This window comes from Ceratotherium simum, chromosome 17 (genome assembly GCF_057802395.1).
Source record: "Ceratotherium simum simum isolate JZ-2026a chromosome 17, ASM5780239v1, whole genome shotgun sequence".
Lineage (NCBI taxonomy): Eukaryota > Metazoa > Chordata > Mammalia > Perissodactyla > Rhinocerotidae > Ceratotherium > Ceratotherium simum.
The window spans coordinates 40,269,147-40,294,680 of NC_141916.1; the positions used below are offsets into that span (position 1 = coordinate 40,269,147).

The window sequence follows — 25,534 nt, forward strand, 5'->3', positions numbered from 1 at the left end:
ATAACCGGTCTGATTTTCTTTTATGGCTACACATACCCCCCACCTCCACCACACACGCACACTTTCATATGCCTGACTCTTCATAACTTAGTTAAAACAAATTCTAATTCATTTCAATTTCATGAGGAACAACTTAATAAGAATAACAGAGATGGAGCAGGAATAGGGACAAACACTGATGTCCCAAAATACTGAGATACCAGTGAGCTCCAAGGGCAGCCTGCTGTGGGCAAGGCATTATGCTCAGCTCCAAAGAACTAGAAATAAAACACAGTTTTCATACTTGGGACATTTTACACTCTCTAAGATAAACATATATGAAAAAATAAATGATAAGCTTAATATACAAGGTCCTGAGTTGGCATAAAGAAAAAGAGGATAGTCAGCTTTCCTTGGAGGTGGGGGAGGGGTGAATTAGAGAGGACTTCACAATGAGGATGACATGTGAGATGAATCTCGAAGATGGATAGGAGTGTAATAGGTAGACAAAGAAGGAAAACTATTCAAGGTTGTAGAAACACCGTATGCAAAGTTGTGACATGTTATGGCACATTTGGAAAACTGCAGGCCCAGAGTCTAGTCCTCAACCATGAGGAGCAGTGTAAGATGAAGCCAAGAAGACAGTCAAGGACCAAATGCACAATGAGCAACATGCATATGTAAAAAGTTTAGAAATTAACCTACAGGTGAGAGACATTCAATATTTTTGACTGTGACCAGCAGTAAGAAATACATTTTGCCTCACAATCACAATACATACATATGGACACACACACGCTCACAAATATATGTACAACCCAAACTAAAGTTCCACAGAATAGTATTTGTTCCCACCTATATTGTTTATTCTTCTTCTATTTTATTCTATTCTATCCTATTAAAAAATTGTTGGTCTTAAAAATCTGAATTGATTTACTGGTCCACTAGCGGTTCAGAATCTGAAGTTTGAAAAACATTGCTCTAGGAAATCGGGAATTTAGAGCTGGAGTAACATAATTAGAATACTCGAGTATAGAATCTGAGTTAGAATGGAGTTGAGACTGGAGGCAAAAGTCCAGGCCAGAGAAGAGGAAATCCTCAACTAGGTTAGGGACAGTGGAGATGAAAGGAGGTACATAGGAATTGACAGACAGGAGGTAGAATATGCAAGATTTGATAACATCTGTTTGGAAATAAAGAAAAGTCTGGGATGAGGCCCTTGACTTTGGTTTGACTTCCTTTGTGGCTAAATGAATCATTATTGAAAGAGTGACTATGAAAAGTCTGAGCTGGTTTTGGCACAGGTATGAATTCAGTTTTGAATACATGGATGGGAAATACTTGTAGGATGTTAGGTTGAAGATAACCATGAGACGGATGATTATATAGGTTTCGAGTGTAAGGAAAAGTCCCCATGTATAGGTGACAGTTGCATTTAATGCTGCATACACTCCATACAAATCATCTAGAATGAAAAGCGAATAAGATTGAAGAGAGAGCTTAGGAGATATTCACATTATGGTGTCAGCAGCTGAAGAAAAGAATGGGCATAAGCAAGAAGCCACAAAGATAGGAAATCAATTAAGAGAGAATAATACAATGAAAATAAGAAGGAGCAGTACTAGGAAGAAGAAAGTATTTATCAGGGTCAAATACTATAGAGAAAAAAAGAAAGAAACTGAAATGGAAAACAAAAGACATGAATGTTGGCTTTGGCAATGAGTAAGCAATTAGCAGAAATTGCTCATTGTCTATCAAGATCCATTCTTCTCTCCTTCCATTGTAATAGAAGCTGGGATTTTTAGCTAAGAGCATGACATCCTGGAATAAAGTCTATTTTTTCCAGGGTCTTTATATCTAGATGTGAGATGTAACAAAGTTCTGACCAATGTGAAGTTAGTAGAAGCGTTATGCTTCTGAAGACATTTCTTAAGCCCCAGCCTGTGTGCACTCTGTTTCTTCTTGTTGATCTTCTTCCCTTCTTCTATCCTGTTTCCTGGAACAACATTGCCACTATTTGGACCATGAGGTCGAGGCCATGCAAGGCAGGGCAACATGATAAAAAGAAGCAGAAACTTATCATCCCTGGGCTGACTACACTGACTTTTTATGTGAAAAATAAGCTTCTATCTTATTTAAGCCATCGCTATTTTAGATTTTCTGTCATTAGTATCTGCCTCTAATCAGAACTACACAGTGACCTTGAGAAGAACAGTCTCAGTGGAAATGGTAGTGGAAAAACCCATAGTACAGTGGCTTGGGTGATGAAATCTTATTGAATATCATCAAAATCTTGCAGGCAAAGACAAAAAATATATATGTTATAGTAGACAGTCATAAAGAGCTTATTTATTTCCTGCGAAACTGTATACCTTATTTAGTGCTATTCATATTTCAAAGTCAATGAAATTCATGGTGGATAAAGCAATAAGTTAATTATTACACAGAAAATATACTCCATTTCTACACCTACTTAGTGGGTATTCTTCTCAAAAGGTGACTGCTTATGTAAATGGGAAGAATGAAATTCTACCATTAATTTACAAGTAAATGGTAATTAATGGCACAAAAGAAACACTTACTATCCCATGAAGAAATGTGGTAAAGCAGTCAAAATACTTCCAGTTCCCATAATGATGCAACCAATTCCAATTATCTTTGGTCTGTGTAGTTTGGATCCGAAGTAACTCACAAATACAATCAAAAACAAATTTCCTAGAAGGAGAACAAAATTATTTTGATGTGATTCATTTTAGCAGACATTGACTGAGTCCAATTTTGTCTCCAGTAGAATGAAAGGCCTCAGAATGAATACAAATAGAGCATAAGACATGGTACCTTCCCTCAAAGATCATGTAACTTAATTGAGAAGGTGAAACTCACTTACATTAAACCACTCACTGTAAAGTTATATGGTATTAATAAGTAGAATAGGTTTCAGATATGAAAGAAAGCACTTGAATTATTTGTCAATATCAGTGAAGCAAAATTTTATTGAAGAATTTGGAGTTGACTGCATTGTATTGGAATGAAGAAAATCTTCCTGACCTGAGGGGAAGGTATTCACTCATGCATTTATTCATTCACTCCTAGCATTCTTTAAATTCCTATTAAGTACTTGCCATGGTGTTAGGAGCCAGAAAAAAAAAAAAAAAAAAAAAAAGAATAAGCCGCAGTATCAATCCTAAAGAAACTTGCATATCAGTGATAAAAATAGATGGATGGACAGAGGGGCTATTAGACCACAGAAAGGGGGAGCTCAAATTAATTAAGGGTTTTAGGAAAGTTTCCTATAGGAGAAGGTACTTGAGATTTAATGTTGAGTATACACTACTTAGATGAAAAGGAGGAAGAAGAGTATTCCAAGTGGAGGGGGTCACGACCAATTCTGATACATCTGGAGTTACGTCTATAATCATAAACCGATAACAACCAAGAATTACTGAACATTTGATGAGAAAATAACATGAAATCAAAGCACCAAAATGAACTGGGAGATAAAGTAACTCATGAAGGAACACTTAAATAAGGAAACTAAAAGGAGGAGAAACCTGAAACATCCAGTTAGTATCTCTAGAGGTACAAGGGTATGTTGCATCCGTAAAATGAGAACCGGTAGACTAAAAATAATTAGAACAATAAAGCATTGTTGCAAATTAAAATTATTATAGACAATGTACCTACTGGAACCTGATATGGTAAGATAGAAGATGACATCAGAGAAGATTGATGGGACATGAAGAAAAAAAGGTAGAATTTTAGAAAGAAAAACTTACAGGACAAAAATAGCCAGAAAATTTAATACTCATCTTATATAAGTTTCAGAAGAAAACAGAGGGGAAGAAACAAATTACAAAGTAGAAAATCAATTCCCTGAGCTAAAGGAAGACTTCAGCCTTCAGATGAAAATTTCTGCTTTCTCCAGCATAAATAATGTAAAAGATACAGTGCTAGATATATGCTGGTAAAATTTCTGAAATTCAGGGATAAAGAGGAGGTACCCACCAGAGCATAACAATGATGCTGGTAATGATTTCTCATATACAACGTTAGATGCTATAAAACAGTAGATAAATGTTTTAAATGTTCTAAGGGAAAAAGATTTTGAACTTTTAATTCCATACTCAGACAAATTATCACTTGAATACGATAGAAAAATAAATACGTTTGCCCACAGCAAGTGTTCAGAAAATATTTCATGTCTTCAATTATTTCTGGAAAAAATTACCTGAAGATATACTTCAGAAAAAACTAAAGATGAGACTTGAAATCATAAGGTTTAAGAAACACTTGTAAGCAAAGAAACCAGTAAAACTTTTAACCATGTCCAAATAATTGCTGTTAAATAGCTACAAAGTTTAACAAAAATATTAAGAATCAATTCCTTAATAAAAAGAGACACACAGTGGATTAGAATTTAAAGCTAATAACAGTCTAATACTAAAGTTCTAGATGGTTTCATGAAACTAGGGAGGTGAGAGAGTGACGGATGTGCAGGATGTATTGTCCTCTGAAACCTGAAAAGGCAGAATTCATGACAAAAAGATAGACAGGTCTTCCTTTATACAATTATTTTTTAAATAACCAATAGCTAATTATATTTTTAAGTCAAAAGATAAACAAACTTATAGAAAATATTTGTAATCTATACAACAGACATAATTTTTGAGTCCCTTTAAGTCATTAAAAAATTTTAAAAAAGGAAAAATGGGCAGAGGTAATGAGCTACCAGTTTATAAAATAAGAGAAAATAATGTTCAATAATTGTATAAAACCTCACTAGTATTGGAGAAATCCAAGTGAAAATGAAGACAACAAAGCAATATATTCAATATTCTAAAAAAAAAAAACGTCTTTTAACCCCAAATTTTATAGCCAGTTAAACTGTAGAAATCAAACATAGGTTGCACCAAAGCTGTTCCTCCCTCCTCAAATCATCAGAATCATAATCCTCTCTCCAACTTTTTTTTGCAATAGGGCATCTTGAGAGAGGACAGGTAAAGCCCTGCCAAGTATTAGTTTAAAAACAATGAGTTTGTGTAAATCAGGGGTTTGCAACCTCTGCACTATTGACATTCTAGGCTGGATAATTCTTTGTCGTGGGGGCTCTCCTGTGCATTACAGGATGTGTAGCAGCATCCCTGGCCTCTACCACTAGATGCCAGTAGCAATCCCTTTACCCTCAGTTACAGCAACCAAAAATGTCTCCAGATTGCCAGACTGCTGCTGGGGGACAAATTTACCCTGGTTGAGAACCAGTGGGGAGAGCACGTATGCACAGTATTTACCTCTGTAAATCTGGTTACCAAGTAATAATGAAAATAGAAATAAAAATTACCAATTTCAAAGCTTCCATCAATTAAGCCAACAACAGAAGATGTTAACTCAAATCTCCTTTCTATTTGAGTGATGGAACTTTTCATAATGACTCCACTTAGTGCTCTACAAGTAAAGCTGAGTGTCAGGGCTGCAAAGAACATCTAAGAAAAAGTAGAAAGAAAGGAAAAAACGGTTAATCAAGAACCACATAATGTTTGTATTCACACAGAATTAAAATAGCTTTTTTCTTTACTTAAAATCATTATTTTTATTATAAAGGGCATACCCAACTTTCTTCTTTACCAATTGGTATTTCTTAGTCCTTTTAACATTATCATTACTATATTGATAAAGCATTGTTTTCTAACTTGGTTACAACATCAGATTATTAGAGCAGTATAGTCAAGGTTGTTATTTTTTAATTAATGTCATTAAACTGATTTCTAAGAAGCTAGATAATGGTCTGAGATGGCCATGAGGATAAGTTACTCTTTATTCCCAAGTAAATAGCACAGGCTAACTATGAGGGGATTGGCTAGACATTCTCAAAGGTAGCATTTCCAGGAAGCCAGCTAAAAAATTAAATTTTTTTCATTTATAAAACATCACTATTATTGGAGAAATGATATTAAAATGAAGGTGGCAAAGCAATATATTCAATATTCCAAAAAGATATATATATTTTTAACCCAGTGGTTATAGGTGTTTTATTTTCAGTTTCATTTTAACAAAATTTAGTGATTCATTCTTATAGCCCATATCCATATCCATAAGTGAATTCCTTTTGCCTCTAGTATTAAAATCCAATCTTGTTAAGGACTACATGTTTGTGTCCCCCCAAATCCATATCTCAAAACCCTAATTTTCAAATGATGATTTTTGGAGATGAGGCCTTTGGGAGGTAATTAGGTCATGATGGTGGAACCCTCATGATAGGATTAGTGTCCTTATGAGAGTTTCCTTGTTTCTCTCCTTCTGCCACGTGAGGACCCAGCAGGAAGACAACCATCTGAAACCAGGAAGAGGGTTCCCACCAGAACCCAATTGTACTGGTACCCTGATCTCAGACTTCCAACCTCCAGAACTGTGAGAAATAAATTTCTGATGTTTAAGGCACTGAGTCTATGGCATTCTGTTATAGCAGGCCAAGCTGACTAAACAAGCCCTTCTCATTGCCTTCTATACTACCAGTGGTAGCCACTATCATGTCTAGCCTGGATTATTGCATTAGCCTCCTAATAGATCTTTCTGCTTCTGCTCTCATCCCCCTACAGTCCCTACTCAACACGGTTGCTAGAAAAATTCTTTCAAAATGAAAATTAGATCATGCTAGTGATCCTCCCACCTCAGTCATAGTAATATCTAGTCTTTCCAAAGGTCTACAAAGCCCTAAATTATCTGTCCTCCCCCCGAATATCCCTTCCCCACAAATATACCTTTTTACCTTCCTAATCTGATCTTCTGTTGCTCTAGTCCTTGCCTATTCCTCTCCAGCTACACTAGCTTTCTTGCTGTATCTTGAGCATTCCAGGTTTATTATATTGCCTCAGGTCCTTTGTTCTTTCTTTTCTTTCTACAGAGAAAGCTCTTCCCCATAGTCATATTTCTATCACTCACTCCCTCACATCCTTGAGGTTTTTCCTCATTGTAACTGCCACAGTGAGGCTTTCCTTGATCAACCTATTTAAAATTGCATTCATGCATCATTTAGTGAAGGGGATCCATTCTGATAAATGCATCAGGTGATTTTGTCATTGTGCGAACATCGTAGAGTGTACTTCCACGAGTCTAGATAGGTTAACCTATTACATATATAGGCTATATGGTACTAATCTTATGGGACCACCTTCATATATGTGGTTCATCATTGACCGAATGTCATTATGTGGTGCATGACTGTACACCACTTTCCCTTCAACTTATATTTTATTTCTTTCCTTCTTTTTTTTTTTTTTTTGTGAGGAAGATCAGCCCTGAGCTAACATCCATGCTAACCCTCCTCTTTTTGCTGAGGAAGACCAGCTCTGAGCTAACATCTATTGCCAATCCTCCTCCTTTTTTTTCCCCAAAGCCCCAGTAGATAGTTGTATGTCATAACTGCTCATCCTTCTAGTTGCTGTATGTGGGACACGGCCTCAGCATGGCCGGAGAAGCAGTGCTTCAGTGTGCGCCCGGGATCCGAATCCAGGCAGCAATAGCGGTGCGCGCGCACTTAACCGCTAAGCCATGGTGCCGGCCCCTATTTCTTTCCTTCTTAATGTGCATTGCCCTCACTTGAATATAACCTTCATCGGGGAGGGGTTTGCCTGTTTTAATCACTACTATATCCCCAGTGCTTAGAACAGTGCCTGCCACAGAGATGCTCAAAAAATATTTGTTGAACTTTTGTCTAACCAGAGCCTACATTGTGTCTCACATGAGGCCATACTTGGAGGAAAGAGATAAAAGGTCCAGTACAGCTCTTCCATGGCTGGCAACATGTGTGTACGTTCCTTTCTGTATAAGGAATTTTCCATGAAGTTGAAAGAACTTGAGAAAAACTGTAAAATGATACAAGTTATTAGAAATAATTAAGAATTCTTATATAAGATAACAGAAGTCATCTAAGAATGAAACACCAATGTGGAAGAGTTTCCAAATCAGTTTTACTAAGTTTCACTAAGTTTTTACTAAGTTTACTAAGTGGAAGGAAGAACTAAACTCATAGGAGAAAGATATTAAATTTGTCCCATGGAGTTAGAAAAAATTATGAAGATTTTCCTCGAGGAGCATTAAGTCTGACATCTTGTAGAATTATATACACTCATTAAATCATAGAACAGAAATGAAAAATTTTCAGGTTCTGATCCTTTCAAAAAATCATGTTACTGACATCAGAAATGAACAAATCTGGATGGAAGTTACATCAGCAAGATGATGGAATAGGAAGCCCTCAACCATCCTTCCTCCACAGACATGTGGATTTAGCAACAACAAACCAAGCAAAGGCCTATTTAAGAAATTCAGAAACCAGTTAAAACATTTCTGCATCCTAGGCAGTGCAAATCCAACCATATGGGAGCCCTTTAGGAAAATATGTGACACTCTCCACTCTCTTGAGAGAGCTTTCCCCCACCAAGCGCGGTTGGTGCAATTTAAACAAAACACCCAACTCCTGTCTTCTCCCTGGAGAGAAAAAGGAGTAGACATATGTTCAATGTTCTGAATTTTAGGAAGGGCTGCTTGAGGGACCAGTACTGTATCCAAGTACTGGTGAGCATGGGTCACCAGGTTGAGGGTCTCAGAGCAAAGACAATAAATCATGCACTAGAGTCTGCAGTGCCACAGATAGACAGTAGGTGGAACACCACTATTGTGATTTACTACAATACCAGAGATGCTAGTATCTCAGACAGACACCAAGGGGAGCTTGTAAGTAGAAATCAGTGAACCTCTTCAAATAGTCTAGAGACGACACACCCAGAAACAGCTTGGGTTGTCTCCAGAATCCCTAGCCAGAATCTCTAGCCCAGCTTAGTAGTGAAAGTCATCCATGTACAAAACCAGAGCACAAAGACTGAGAGATTTGGTTAATCCTTCTAATGACAAAATTCCAACAAAAAAATAACAAGACATATAAAGAAATAGTGCACCACAATACATTTAAAGAAACAAGTTAAATCTCCAGAAAGTGGCCCTAAAGTAATGGAGATGTATGAATTGCCAGAAAAAAGAGTTAAAAATTACAGTCATAAGCATGCTTAATGAATTAAAAGACAGCACAGATAAACACCTAAATGAAATCAGAAAAATGATGGATAAACAAAATGACAATATTAACAAATAAATAGAAACTATGAAGAATAACCAAACAGAAATTTCAAAACTGAAGAATACATTACCTAAATTGAAAACTTCACTAGGGGAACTCAACGGCAAACTTGACCAGACAGAAGAGGAATCAACGGACTCTAATACTGAGTCAGAGGAGCAAAAAACAAGAAAAAAAAGAATGTATAAAAACGAATAGCCTAAAGGACTTATGGAACACCATCAAGAGAACAACATATGCATTATGAGAGTACCAGAAGAAGAAAGGGAGAAAGGGGCAGAGAAATTATTTGAAAAAATAACAGTCAAAAATTTCACAAATCTGAGGAGAAAAATGTACATACAGATTCAAAAAGTTCAAAGAATTCCATCTAGGATAAATGGAAGGAGACCTACACCTACACCAAGACACACCATAATCAAACTGTCAAAAGTCACAGACAAAGAGAAAATTTGAAAGCAATAAGAGAAAAGCGACTCATCACATACAAGGGAATTCCCAGCAGATTATCATCAGATTTATCAGCAAAAACCTTATAGATTAGAAGTGAGTGAGGGCCGGCTCCGTGGCTTGGCGGTTGGGTGCGCGCGCTCTGATGCTGGCGGCCCGGGTTCGGATCCCGGGAGCGCCCCGAGGCACCACTTCTCCGTCCAGCGCAGGGCCGAGTCCCACGTGCAGCAACTGGAAGGATGTGAACCTATGACATACAGCTGTCTACTGGGGCTTTGGGGGGAAGAAACTGAATAAATAAAATCTTAAAAAAAAAAAAAAAAAAAAAAGAAGTGAGTGGGATGAAATATTCAAAGTACTGAAAGAAAAAGACTGCCAACCAAGAATATTATATCTGGCAAAACTGTCCTTCAAGAAAGAGGAGAAATCAAGACTTTCCCTGATAAGCAAAGGCTGAGGCAATTCATCACCACTAGATCTGTCCTACAAGAAACACTGAAGAGAGTCCTACAAGTTGAAGTGAATGGATGATAAACAGTAACGCAAAACCACACCAAAATATAAAATCCCCTAGTAAAGGAAATATAGAATCCTATATTGTTGTAATGTAGGTGAGTAAATCACTTATAAAAATCTGATTTAGAATTTTTTTAAAAGCATAAAAAGTAATTATAAATCTGTGTTAATAGATATGCAATATAAAATGGGGTAACTTGTGTCATCAATAACATAAAGTGGGAGAGAGGCAGATATGTAAAAGAATAGAGTTTTTATTCTTGATTGAAGTTATCAGTTTAAAACAGATTGTAATAACTTTAAGATCTTCCAGCACCCAGCCTCCAGAACTATGAGAAATAAATATTTGTTGTTTAAGCCACCCAGTATTTTGTATTTATGTTATAGCTGCCTGAACAGGTAGAAAAGATATTCCATGCAAAGAAAAACCTAAAGAGAGCAGAGGTAGCCATACTTATATCAGACAAAACAGACTTTAAGACCAAAACTGTCACAAGACAAAAAGAAGGACATTATATAATGACAAAAGGGTCAATTATCAGGAATGCATAACAATTATAAATATATATGCACCCAACATTAGAACACCCAAATATATGAAGCAACATCGACAGAACTAAAGGTAGAAATAGACGAAACACAATAAGAGTAAGGGATTCACTTTCAATAATGGATAGAACAACCACACAGAGAATTAGTAAGAAAACGTTAGACTTTAACAACACCATATGCCAATTGGACTTAATTGGACCTATATATACATAGAACACTCCACCCAACAACAGCAGAATATACATTCTTCTCAAGTACACATGAAACATTCTCCAAGATAGACCACATGTTAGACCCCAAAACCATTTTAACAAATTTAATAGGATTGAGATCATACAATACATCTTCTCTGGAAACAATGAAAATGAAACTAGAAATCAAAAACAGAAGGGAAATGCATAAATATGTGGAAATTAGCACATTCTTAAACAGCTAATGGATCAAAGAAGAAATGGTTAGAGAATTTAGAAAATATCTGGAGACAAATGAAAATGAAAACACAACATACTAAAACACATGGTATGCAGTAAAAGCAGTACCAAAAGACAAGTTTATAGTGATAAATGATTACGTTAAAGAGGAATAAAGACCTCAAATCAACAGCCTAACCTTATACTTCAAGGGCCTAGAAAAAAAAGAGCAAACTAAATCCAAAGTTATCAGAAGGAAGGAAGTAATAAAGATTAGAGTAGAGAGAAATGAAAAAAGGAAGAGAAAAACAACAGAAAAATTCCATGAAACTAAGAGTTAGATTTTCAAAGAGATCAACAAAATTGACAAATTCTTAGCTAGGTTAAAAAAAGAATACTCAAACCATTAAAATTGCAACTGAAAGAGGAGGCATTACAAGTGATGTCACAGAAATAATATCAATTATAAGAGACTATTATGAACAATTATATGCCAACAAATTGGATAAGCTAGAAGAAATGGATAAGCTACTAGAAATATATAACCTACCAAGACTGAATCATGAAGAAATGAAAAATCTGAACAGACACATATCTAGCGAGGATATTGAAGCAGTAATCAAAAACCTCCCAACAAAGAAAGCCCAGGACCAGATGGCTTCACTGGAGAATTCTATCAAACATTTAAAGAAGAATTAATGCTAATTCTTCTCAAACTCTTCTGAGGAAACAAAGAGGAGGGAACATTCCCAAATTCATTTTATAGGCCACATTACCCTGATATCAAAGCCAGACAAAGATATCACATGAAAAGAAAACTACAGACCAATGTCTCTGATGAAGATTAATGCAAAAATCCTCAACAAAATAGTAGCAAACAGTATCCAACAGCACATGAAAAAGATCACACACTATGACCAAGTGGAATTTATACCTGGAATGCAAGTCTGGTTCAACATATGAAAATCAATCAATGTAATAGATCACATTAACAAAATAAAGAACCAAACCACATGATTATCTCATTAGATGAAGAAAAGTCATTTGACAAAATTCAACACCCTTTCATGAAAAAAATACTCAACAAACTAGGAACAGAAGGGAGCTACCTCAATGTAATAAAGGCCATATATGAAAAGCCCATACCTAACATTATTCTCAATCGGGAAAGATTGAAAACTTTTCCTCTGAGATCAGGAACAAAACAAGGATGCCCACTGTGGCCACTAGTATTCAACACAGTGCTGGAAGTTCTAGCCAGAGTAATTAAACAAGAAAAAGAAATTAAAAGCATACAAATTGGAAAAGAAGTAAAATTATATTTTTGATTACATCATTTATTTATAATTATACTTATTTATAATTTATATTATTTACACTGTTATTACTATCTCTTCACAGATGATATGATCTTATATGTAGAAATTTATAAGGATTCTATATAAAAAAAACTACTAGAACCAATAAATAAAATTCAGCCAAGATGCAGGATACAAAATCAACATTCAAAATTGTTTGTGTTTCTATACACTAACAATGAGCAATCTAAAATGAAATTAGGAAAACAATCCCATTTACTATAACACCAAGAGGAATAAAATATTTAAGAATAAATTTAACCAAGGAAGTGAAAGACTTGTACAGTGAAAACTACCAAACATTGCTAAAGAAATCAAAGAAGGTACAAATAAATGGAAAGACATCCAAGATAGTAGATTGGAAAATTTAATATTGTTAAAATGTCCATACTACCCAAAGTCATCTACAGATTCAATGTGATCCCTATCAAAATTCCAATGTCATTTTTTTCAAGAGAAAAAATCCTAAAATTCACATGGAATCTCAAGAGACGTGAATAGCCAAAATAATCTTGAAAAAGAACAAAGTTGGAGAGCTCACCCTTTCAGATTTCAAAACATACTACAAAACAACAGTAATTAAGATGGTGTGGTACTGGCATAAAGATAGATATGTAGACCAATGGAACAGTAGAAACCCCAGAAATAAACCCTTGCATACATGGCCAAATGAGACAAGGATACCAAGACTGTGTAATGGGGAAAGAACAGTCTCTTCAACAAATGAGGCTGGGAAAACTGGATATCCACATGCAAAAAAATGAAATTGGACCCATTACCTTCCACAATATACACAAATTAATTCACAGTGGGTTAAAGACCTAAATGTAAGACCTAAAACTATTAAACTTTTAGATGAAACATCAAGGAACAGCTTCAGGGCATTGAATTTGGTAATGATTTCTCAGATATATCAAAAGAACAGGTAGCAAAAGCAAAAACAGACAAATGAGACTACATCAAATTTTAAAACTTCTGTGCATGAAAAGAAACAATCAACAGAGTGAAAAACAACCTATATAATGGGAGAAAGTAATTGCAAATCATATACCTGATAATGGGTTAATATCCATACTATATAACGAACTTCTACAACTCAACCAACCAGAAAACAAATAACCTGATTAAATAAATGGAAAAAAGACCCAAATAGACATTTCTCCAAAGAAGATATACAAATGACCAATAAGAACATGAAAAAATGCTCAGCATCACTAATCATTAGGGAAATGCAAATTAAAACCACAATGAAATATTACTTCACATCTGTTAGAATGGCTACTATCAAAAAGACAAGAAATAAATATTGCCAAGGATATGTTAATATATGAATTTGATCATGTTCATCCTTTTTCAAGCAGTTTCTATTTTCTTTTCCCTCTTGTTTTACTTTCTTTTCCTTCCCCTTACTATCTTCATCTATCCCATATTGCCCTGCCTCAAGCTAATTTGTTAACAACATAGTATTCCCTCTGCATTTTTCTCAATATTTGTATGATTTCCAGTAAGCACATAAATTACTAATACAGATTCATATTTATTCTACCTCATCTTCCTTTCTGGTATGATCTGAGAGAATACCCCAGTCTGAATTTCCAGCTTATTGATTCACTTTTCAAATGTCTTAATTATCCAAATGGGTTTTCTTTGCCAACAATCAAGTTTTTGATGCCCTTTATCATTTGTATATTTCTCCTGAATCTCTGAGGATAGTTATACTAATTCTAAAGTTCTGTTCTTTTTTATATATATTTTTTGATATAGGTGAATTCTTTCATTTATTGAGTTTGTTGTCTCTTTTTAAGAGCAGTGACTTTAAAATACCTGGTGATTCTTGGCTGTCTGCTCTATTCCCCAGATGCAAGGTCCTGTTTCCTTGCCTCTGAATATTCAGTTTGTGAAGCCCATTTGGGATGGAGAGGCAGCAATCACTAGCAGCAGGATCAGCCAATGGTTAATCTTCTGTATCTAGGCAGCCCACTTCTTCCTGGATGTTGCCAGCCGCCTGAGGCACCGTCCTGCTCCACGTGCCCAGATATCTGTTCACACTCACTGCTCCTGCCCAGGGAAGATGCCTCTGTAGTTTGCTGCTTGGACTAAGTGGGGGTATGTTGATGATCAGGAGAGAGATGTTAAGCAAGGAAAGATGCATATTCTCTCTTTTTGAGTGAGTGGGATACCCTAACTAACCACCTCTCAGTTGTCTCTGGGACCTCTCTTGATCCCACTATCAGTGGCTTTTGCCTTTGAAGAACCCTTGGTCCCACTTCCATGTTTTTCAGTTTACTTCTCCTACACTTATCTTGGGCTGTGATTTCTATCTTCAGTCTAATTCTTTCTAGGTCTATGTTTTTTAGAAAACCCTCAGAGTTTCTGATTTACAAAATGTATCTGTTCTTGTTCCAGCAGAGTTATGAGTTGATTTTAACACCTTTCAAATTATTTATTAAAATTAGAGGGAAGAGGAGATGGCTTCTGCCTTATTGTTCTCAATCTGCCATATTGAACTGGAAGGCTTCAAGTTTTGTCTTTTCTTTTATTATGAATAAATAGAAAAAAATTTTATCAGGCTCTCTATCAAACTCAGATGCTTGACATATAGTGAGTAAATACTCAATAAATGTTTTCTGGTTGTTGAATAAATTGTTATTCCCCCAATTCAGATTATAAATCTGGTACAGAGCCAACATGTAGTGAAAACTCTCACCTCTTAGTTTTTTCAGCTCTTAGGTGGAGACGATTATAGTAAAATTGTTATGAGGATTACATGAAATAATATACATACAATTCTTGGCACAGTGCTAACCACACAGTAAGCGTTGATAAACGTTTGTTTTTATTATCATTATGAGTTACCATCATACAGCTTTTGGCTGTAAGCTCATTCAGATAAAAACAGGACTTCTGATCATTTAGTCAAACATGTTTTTATGTCATGCACTATTATAGGTTCTGAAGAATCAGAATGAACACATAGACAACGTGATTTATTGATTATTGAAGAAATACAGAGGCAAACTTTTATCTAAACACTGGCCATCAAAGCACTGATTTGTGAAATCAAAGAGAAGGGAATTTGAGAAAGTAACAGGACATCTCATTAAAGCAAATATAAGCATAATCAAATATAAATTCTTCCCTATATAAGAAAAGCTTTCTAAAAATTCATAGAAAGTCTTTGGATTGTCCATGTCTTCAATCTTAAAAGGAAGATTAGCTCAAGACAAAGGAGTCAATAGAGTCAAAATTCTCATAGTATAATCCTCAACAGAATTTACAAAGAAGAGAGGGGTAATATATGTAAACACAATGGCCTCAATAGTATCTCTCCAATGAGCTGGGATTTTAAAAGGACAGGAAATGAGTTAACATAGATTGATAAATATACTTTCTTTTAATCTAGCTATAACCCTGTGAGATGGGCATTTTTAACCTGTTCCTAATGCAGGACTTAAATTCAGAGAAAGAATGATATGATGATTTTCTTAGAACTTAAAAGAAAATCCAAAGGAATAAGAAAGATAATATCTCCAGTGAAAAATATTAAAAGACCAATGCCATGAGGATGGAAAAATTAAGATCGAGAGAGTTCAAAGCAGAGATACAAATGTTCACAATCATCAAATAAATTTTGAAGTATCGGAGGCAGAAAGAGACAAGTGGCATTGATTTAAGAGGTAAAGTCTGTATTTACCTGCAATTGTGGCAAGTCAGTCATTTATTTATTATGGCAAGTTCTGGCATTGAAGTCAGAAGACAGTGTGCCACAGAAACAGCCATGATTAATTCAGTTAACTCACCTGAACCTCAATTCATTTACTCAGCAAACATTGAGCAACTGCAGTGTGGCAATTACTCTGCTAAGCCTTGGAGTTGAGGCAGGTACAGAGTGAGAATGGCAGTAAACACAAATAAGACATAATAAACGCCTCAAAAGAACTAATAACTTCCTTGGACAATAAACCCGTAATATCAGTATAATATGTAATGAGTACTGTAATTGCTATAAATTTATAGTGTTATGAGTACACAGAAGAAAGTGATTAATTCTGCCTGTACAGGTTAAAGTTTCGATAGATGTGGTGACATCTGAACTAAGTCTTTAGGGGAAAACAGAAATTTAGAAATTGAAGAAGAAAGAAACATTTAAAACAAAATAGGAAACACGTGGAAAGACTGTGAGTAGTGAAAGAACACAGATGATTTGAAAAACAAAAAGAATATCTGTGTAAGTGGAACATACGGAAAGAAATATACCAAACATTGGGAGATCGATTTGCATTTTTAATGTGACATAAGGAGATTAAATTTTAGAGGGCCAATTCTGGTGCCATGGGGAAGATAGACTTATGGCAAAGGAATTTGTTAAAAAGCTGATTTCAGAAAAAAAGATGAGTAGACATGGAAAAAGAGAAACAAAAGGTCACAGCCACACTTGGGAGAAGTTTAAAAGGAGATTCAATAAGAGGTGGGAATACTGGAAAATGAGTATTCTGATTTTGTTTTCTAGGTTTACAGTTTGGAAAACTGTATGTAGTAACACTGTTATTCGGGATGAGAAAAAGAAAAGTCTTAGGGTTAAAGACAATGAAATCATCTTTTCACAAGTCAAATTTGAGGCGCCTAAAAATAAACATGTGTCAAGTAGACACTGCTAAGGCAAGTTTGGTGCTCAAGAGAGAGTTTTGTCTGGAGAGAGTCTTGAGATTTACTAGAGGATAGCTGTACAATTAATCCATTTTCAAGTTTATTCCATTAAAAAAACTCCTCCTGCCCAACTGCACCCTTCCTTCTCCATAACTCTTTCTTCTGTCCTTTCCAGTAAAAACAGAGAGTTATTCACATATGCATGAAACAAATCTTATTTTTTGCGTCATTCCTCCCAAGCACCCTTACCAGGCTTATGTTATTATGACTATTACAATTTTGTTAGGGTTTTGTTTCAGACTTTCTTCTCTTTTTACTGTACATACTCTTTCTGGGAAAACTTATCAATTGCTGTTGATTTTATTACCATCTAAATACTGATGATTACCAAATGTATATCTTGAGCCAAGACTGCTTTTGCTGAGTTTTAGAGTGTTTTTCCAAGGTACCCTCGTTAGCGCTCCATTGTGGTTTTTCGTTGTTTTGTCTAGATCTTGTCCTCTTCTTCCTCCTTTTTCCCCTCCTTTTCCTGTGTCACCACCTGCCACCTGCTGCCCAGGCTAGAATCTACTTTCTTATATATCCCATCCAACTAATCTCCCAAAGCTAAAAATTTAATCTTATAAATAAATCTTTTCAATATGCTTCACTTTATATTTCTATGTCAAATGACCATCATCTTTCATCTAGATTACCACTATTTCTAGCTGGCATCTCTTTTCTCATTGTTATCCTTTTCACACTGCAGCCAGGGTGATTTTTAAATGTACATAGCCATTTCCACGTCGAACAGAGCTAAGTAAGTTCTCACTGGACTGATCCTCTGTCAAATACAATTATAAAGTCTGAGGGGAAAACAAAAAACACCTAAAGGCAGAGGAGAGCACACAAAAGCAGTCAGAATCTAGATGGGGCTTGACACTTATAAGAAGGAAATACCTAAGGTTAGTTTCTCTTTCTTATGGCTTTGAGGTGAGGCCATAGTTAGCACCGTTCAAAAAACCTTAAACTCTTTTAGAAAACCCACAGTCTTTATGGCCTGAAGAATGAGAAAGAAGAGTTTAGGTTAACCACAGCTACCTAAAAGTTAAGGGAGAATCTCATAAAGGAGACATCCAGAGAAGGGGGGCGGTTCTAAATATAAACTGTCCAAATCTTTGACCTCTGAACCATGCATGAATAGGGCACCTCAAGGTAGCCCGGGTAAGGATAAAATAATTGAACTGAGATTTGGGCTACTGCCTAAGAGATAGCGTTTGTAGTTTCAGGTCAACAAAGTTAATTGCCTTGTAAAACAAACAAAAAAATCAACACTCTTTGGAACAATATAACAATGTCCAAAATTACCAACATATGAGGAGCCAGGAAAATGTGACCAACTCTCGAGAAAAATAACAATCAACCAGACCAACCCTCAGATTACACACATGTTGATGTTACTGGACAAGAATTCTGAAGCAACTAGTCTAACTGTGCTCTTTGATATAAAGAAAAATAATCTCACGATGAATGAAAAGAAGGAAATTTCACAAAAAGAAGCTATAAAAATGAGAAAAATGCAATATCTGAAATAAATACGCATAAACAAGATGTTAGCTTATACCACATCTTCTGGATAGACATTGTGTGTGTACTCCCTCTGTAATCTATACTTTCCTGTGACATAGATCTTAACACTTCTCCAAATTTTCCTTTAAGAATTTTGTCACAGAGGCCATTAATGGGCAATATAGCTTTTGAAAAATGTTTGATAGCGGAGATAAAGGTTTGCATCAGACGTCCCACAGAGAATGATTTAAAACCTCCCCCCTCCACTGAGTATTTCTCTTTCCAGTTAATAAAGGAAGGGTGTGAATATAAATCATGTTATTGTGTGGACTCTAATATTTGCTAGGAAGTATTTAAGATATTCTGTAAATATTATTTCTAGTACTCACAAGATCCTTGCATGGCATACATTACTCTCTTCATTTTACAAATAAAAATAATAAAGTTCAGAGATGCAAAGTTATTTCACTAGAGGTATAAAGCTAAAAGTGTAGCAGAACTGGGATTTTAACACAAGGATTTCATACACAAAAAAGCAAAATAGTTCTTGGATCTAATATACTAATCCACCTTTCTTTCATCTCCTTATTGTCCTAAGTCAGACACTTGTTACCTCTCACTTGCTTTATGTGTAGTAATCTGCCTGCTTTCCCCCATTTGCAACAATAGGAATCCTGCATGAGGTTTTATTTCTCCAGCTTTATCGAGGTATAATTGACAAATAAAATTGTATAAATTTAAGATGTACAACATAATGGGATTTTCCATATGTATATATTATGAAATGATTACCACAATAAATTTAGTTAACACATCCATTGCCTCACATAGTAACCTTTTTGTGTTGTGAAAACATTTTGAATTGAATGTAAGTATTATAGATTTAATATAGTATTTCCAAACAAGATTGGAATATAACTTACTGGTGTTTCAGAAAAACTAGGCTCTGGGTACATAATTTCTCTCTTTGCTTGGTTTTATTTCATATCTGGATTCTATATCTCATATTTTCCACCTTCTTTTTCCTTATACCTTCCACCTACTGCACTGTATTCTTCTTGACAAAAGTAAAGAACCATCCATGGGCTTGGTGTGCATGTGACACAAGAAAAGAGAATGCACTTTGCAATCAGAGATTCTGGATCCAATTATATATATATATATATTTTTTTTACTTAATAATCTAACAAAGATGGAAAAGTTACACAATTCACTGAACTTCAGTTTCCTCATCCATAAAAGAGATAATATATAATATTTAACTTATTTCTTTCATAGGGTCTCTAAGGTTCAGAGGAAATTATGTTTATGAGTTCTTGAATACGTTAGTGAATGTTTGTCAATGCCCCAAATGTATTAAATTTGGAAGGCCACTATTGATTTATCCTTTCTCTTTCTCTTTTTTTTTTTTTTTTAGCACTTTATTTTTTTTTATTTATTTTTTTATTGATGTTTTAATGGTTTCTAACATTGTGAAATTTTGGGTTGTACATTTTTGTTTGTCCATCACCACATATATGACTCCCTTCACCCCTTGTGCCCACCCCCCCCCCCCCACCCCCACTGCCCTGGTAACCACAGTCCAGTTTTCTCTGTCCATGTGTTGGTTTATATTCCACATATGAGTGAGATCATACAGTGTTTGTCTTTCTCTTTCTGGCTTATTTCACTTAACATAATACGCTCCAGGCCCATCCATGTTGTTGCAAATGGGACGATTTTGTCTTTTTTTACGGCTGAGTAGTATTCCATTGTATATATATACCACATTTTCTTAATCCAATCGTCAGTCGAGGGACACTTAGGTTGCTTCCACTTCTTGGCTATGGCGAATAATGCTGCAATGAACATAGGGGTGCATAAGCCTCTTTGGATTGTTGATTTCAGGTTCGTTGGATAGATTCCCAGTAGTGGGATAGCTGGATCATAGGGCATCTCTATTTTTAATTCTTTGAGGAATCTCCATACCGTTTTCCATAGAGGCTGCACCAATTTGCATTCCCACCAGCTGTGTATGAGGGTTCCTGTTTCTCCACATCCTCTCCAACATTTGTTGTTTTTTGTCTTGGTGATTATAGCCATTCTAACGGGCATGAGGTGGTATCTTAGTGTTGTTTTGATTTGCATTTCCCTGATGATTAGTGATGTTGAGCATCTTTTCATGTGCCTATTGGCCATCTGTATATCTTCCTTGGAGAAGTGTCTGTTCATTTCCTCTGCCCATTTTTTGATCGGGTTGTTTGTTTTTTTGTTGTTCAATTGTGTGAGTTCTTTATATATTATGGAGATCAACCCCTTGTCAGATGTATGTTTTGCAAATATTCTCTCCCAGCTGGTTGGTTGTTTGTTCATCTTGATTCTGGTTTCATTTGTCTTATAAAAGCTCTTTAATCTGATAAAGTCCCACTTGTTTATATTTTCTTTAGTTTCCCTAGTCTGGGTAGGCATGTCATCCGAAAAGATTCCCTTAAAACCAATGTCAAATAGTGTGTTGCCTATATTTTCTTCTATGAGTTTTATAGTTTCAGGTCTCACCTTCAGGTCTTTGATCCATTTTGAGTTAATTTTTGTGAATGGCGATAGCACATGGTCCACTTTCATTCTTTTGCATGTGGCTGTCCAGTTTTCCCAACACCATTTATTGAAGAGACTTTCCTTTCTCCATTGCATGTTCTTAGCACCTTTGTCGAAAATTAGCTGTCCGTATATGTGTGGTTTTATTTCTGGGCTTTCAATTCTGTTCCATTGATCTGTGTGTCTGTTTTTGTACCAGTACCATGCTGTTTTGATTACTATTGCTTTGTAGTATGTTTTGAAGTCAGGAATTGTGATGCCTCCTGCTTTGTTCTTTTTCTTTAGGATTTCTTTAGCTATTCGGGGTCTTTTGTTGCCCCATATGAATTTTAGTATTCTTTTTTCTATTTCTGTGAAGAATGTCATTGGGATTCTGATTGGGATTTCATTGAATCTGTAGATTGCTTTAGGTAATATAGACATTTTAACTATGTTTATTCTTCCAATCCACATGCATGGGATATCTTTCCATTTCTTTATGTCATCGTGGATTTCCCTCAATAATGTCTTGTAGTTCTCATTGTATAGGTCCTTCACCTCCTTGGTAAGATTTATTCCTAGGTATTTTATTCTTTTTGATGCAATTGTAAATGGTATTATCTTTTTGAGCTCTCTTTCTGTTAGTTCATTATTAGCATATAGAAATGCAACTGATTTTTGTAGATTGATTTTGTACCCTGCAACTTTACTGTAGTTGTTGATTGTTTCTAATAGTTTTCCAACAGATTCTTTAGGGTTTTCTATATATACAATCATGTCATCTGCAAATAGTGAGAGTTTCACTTCTTCGTTACCTATTTGGATTCCTTTTATTCCTTTTTCTTGCCTAATTGCTCTGGCCAAAACCTCCAGTACTATGTTGAACAGGAGTGGTGAGAGTGGGCAACCCTGCCTCGTTCCTGTTCTCAGAGGAATGGCTTTCAGTCTTTCCCCATTGAGTATGATGTTAGCTGTGGGTTTGTCATATATGGCCTTTATTATGTTGAGGTACTTTCCTTCTATTCCCATTTTATTGAGAGTTTTTATCATAAATGGATGTTGTATCTTGTCAAATGCCTTCTCTGCGTCTATTGAGATGATCATGTGGTTTTTATTCTTTGTTTTGTTGATGTGATGTATCATGTTGATTGATTTGCGGATGTTGAACCATCCCTGCGTCTCTGGTATAAATCCCACTTGATCATGGTGCATGATCTTTTTAATGTATTGTTGTATTCGGTTTGCCAATATTTTGTTGAGGATTTTTGCATCAATGTTCATCAGCGATATTGGCCTGTAATTTTCTTTCTTTGTATTGTCTTTGTCTGGTTTTGGTATCAGGGTGATGTTGGCCTCATAGAATGATTTAGGAAGTGTTCCATCTTCCTCTATTTTTTGGAATAGTTTGAGGAGGATGGGTATTAAATCTTCTTTGAATGTTTGGTAAAATTCACTGGAGAAGCCATCTGGTCCTGGACTTTTATTTTTTGGGAGGTTTTTGATTACTATTTCAATCTCTTTACTTGTTATTGGTCTATTCAGATCCTCCATTTCTTCTTGGTTCAATTTTGGAAGGTTGTATAAGTCTAAGAATTTATCCATTTCTTCTAGATTGTCCAATTTGTTGGCATATAATTTCTCATAGTATTCTCTTATAATCCTCTGTATTTCCATGATATCCGTTGTAATTTCTCCTCTTTCATTTCTAATTTTATTTACTTGAGCCTTTTCTCTTTTTTTCTTAGTAAGCCTGGCTAAGGGTTTGTCTATTTTGTTTATCTTCTCGAAGAACCAACTCTTTGTTTCATTAATCCTTTCTACTGTTCTTTTAGTCTCAATATCATTTATTTCTGCTCTGATTTTTATTATTTCTCTCCTTCTGCTGGCTTTGGGTTTTGTTTGTTCTTCTTTTTCTAGTTCTGTTAGGTGTAATTTAAGGTTGCCTATTAGGGCTTTTTCTTGTTTGTTAAGGTGGGCTTGTATCGCTATGAGTTTCCCTCTCAGGACCGCTTTTGCTGCATCCCATATGGTTTGATATGGCATGTTATCATTTTCGTTTGTTTCCAGATAGTTTTTGATTTCTCCTTTAATTTCATCAATGATCCATTGATTGTTCAGTAGCATGTTGTTTAATCTCCACATTTTTGTCACTTTCCCAGTTTTTTTTTCATGGTTCATTTCCAGTTTCATAGCCTTATGGTCTGAAAAGATGCTTGTTATGATTTCAATCTTCTTAAATTTATTGAGGCTTGCTTTGTTTCCCAACATATGGTCTATCCTAGAGAATGTTCCATGCGTGCTTGAGAAGAATGTGTAGTCAGCTGTTTTTGGATGGAGTGTTCTGTATATGTCTACTAGGTCCATCTGGTCCAGTTTTTCATTTAAGTCTAATATTTCTTTACTAACTTTTTGTCTGGATGATCTATCCATTGCTGTAAGTGGGGTGTTAAGATCCCCTACTAGTATTGTGTTGTTGTTGATTTCTCCTTTTAGGTTTGTTACTAGTTGCTTTATGTACATTGGTGCTCCTATGTTGGGTGCATATATATTTATAAGTGATATGTCTTCTTGATGTAGTGTCCCTTTTATCATTATATATTTCCCTTCTTTGTCTTTCTTAACCTGTTTTATCTTGAAGTCTACTTTGTCTGATATGAGTATGGCAACACCTGCTTTCTTTTGTTTGCCATTAGCTTGGAGTATTGTCTTCCATCCTTTCACTCTGAGCCTGTGCTTGTCTTTAGTGCTAAGATGTGTTTCCTGAAGGCAGCATATTGTTGGGTCTTGCTTTTTAATCCATCCTGCCACTCTGTATCTTTTGATTGGAGAGTTCAATCCATTTACATTTAGGGTAATTATTTAAATATGAGGGCTTAATGTTGCTGTTTTGTCACTTATTTTCTGGTTCTTTTGCATTTCCTTTGTTTCTTGTCCCATTTGTTTTGGACTGCCAATTCAGTTTGGTTGTTCTGTCTTATGATTCTTCTAGTTTTCTCTTTGTTTATCATATGTGGTTTTGCCTTGATTATTTGTTTAGTGGTTACCTTGAGGTTTGGGCAAAAAATCTTGTGTATGAGATAGTCCATTATCTGATAGCCTCCCATTTCCTTATACTAAGTCAATTCAGTCACTTTCCTCTTCCCCTTCTAAGTTGCTCTTGTTATACCTTATTCTATCTTGTGTTGTGGCTGTGTGTTTACAGTGATGAGGTTAAATTTATTTTTGGTGAATTTCTTCCTTTGATCTTTGAGTTTAGTATTTAAGTGGTTGCTAACCTATTCCGGTAAAGATCTACTATTTCTCTGATTTTGTCTACCTACTTTTCTCCTTCCTCTAAGCTTTGAGTTCCCTTTCTCTTCTTTTTTTTTCAGGCCTGAGGGCCTTCTTGAGTATTTCTTGTAGTGGGGGTCTCGTGGCCATGAACTCCCTTAGCTTTTGTTTATCTGGGAGAGTTACTATTTCTCCATCATATTTGAAGGATATTTTTGCTGGATAGAGTATTCTTGGCTGAAAGTTTTTGTCTTTCAGTATTTTGAATATATCATTCCAGTCTCTTCTAGCCTGAAAAGTTTCTGTTGAGAAATCCGCTGAGAGCCTGATGGGAGTTCCTTTGTACGTTATTTTTTGTTTTTGTCTAGCTGCCCTTAATATTGTTTCTTTGTCGTTGACCCTGGCTAGCCTTACCACTAGGTGTCGTGGTGATGGCCTTTGTCTGTTAATATATATAGGTGTCCTGTTGGCTTCGCTTACTGGTATTTCCTGCTCCTTCCCCAGATTTGGGAAATTTTCAGCTATTATTTCCTTGAATAGGCTCTCTGTTCCTCTTTCCCTCTCCTCTCCCTCAGGAATACCTATAATTCTTATGTTACATTTTCTAATAGAGTCAGATATTTCTCAGAGTCTTTCTTCATTTCTTTTTAGTCTTAGTTCTCTCTCTTCTTCCATCTGGAGTATATCTGTATTCCTATCCTCTAAAGTACTAATTCTTTCCTCCATATTGTCAGCTCTGTTCTTTAAAGATTCCAGATTCTCCTTTATCTCCTGCATTGTGTTCTTCATCTCCATCAGCACTGATTGGTTTTTCTTTATGATTTCAATCTCTTTTGTGAAGAAACTCCTAATCTCATTGAATTGTTTGTCTGTGTTGTCTCGTATTTCGTTGACTGTTTTTATGATAGCTATTTTGAAATCTCTGTCATTTAGTTTATGGATTTCTGTGTCTTCGGGGTTGATTTCTGGGTGCTTGTCATTTTGTTTCTGGTCTGGTGATTTCATATATTTTTGCATTGTGGTTCCTGTGTTGGTTTTGTTTTTCTTCATCCTGGAAGTCTCTGGTTGCAATTTCCACCTGCCGCCACTGTCTGGTGGTAAAGGGCTGTGTAGTCTAAGCC

At 35.6% G+C, this 25,534-nt stretch overlaps 1 protein-coding gene across 1 annotated transcript in view; it reads right to left on the reverse strand.

Annotated features, from left to right (window-relative positions):
* Positions 1–25,534, reverse strand: part of LOC101405350 (solute carrier organic anion transporter family member 1B3) — a 76,601-nt gene that overhangs the window by 34,458 nt on the left and 16,609 nt on the right. Inside the window, 2 exon segments of the mRNA XM_087441914.1 lie at positions 2,562–2,694; positions 5,318–5,459. Coding sequence (XP_087298040.1) covers positions 2,562–2,694; positions 5,318–5,459 — 275 coding nt within the window.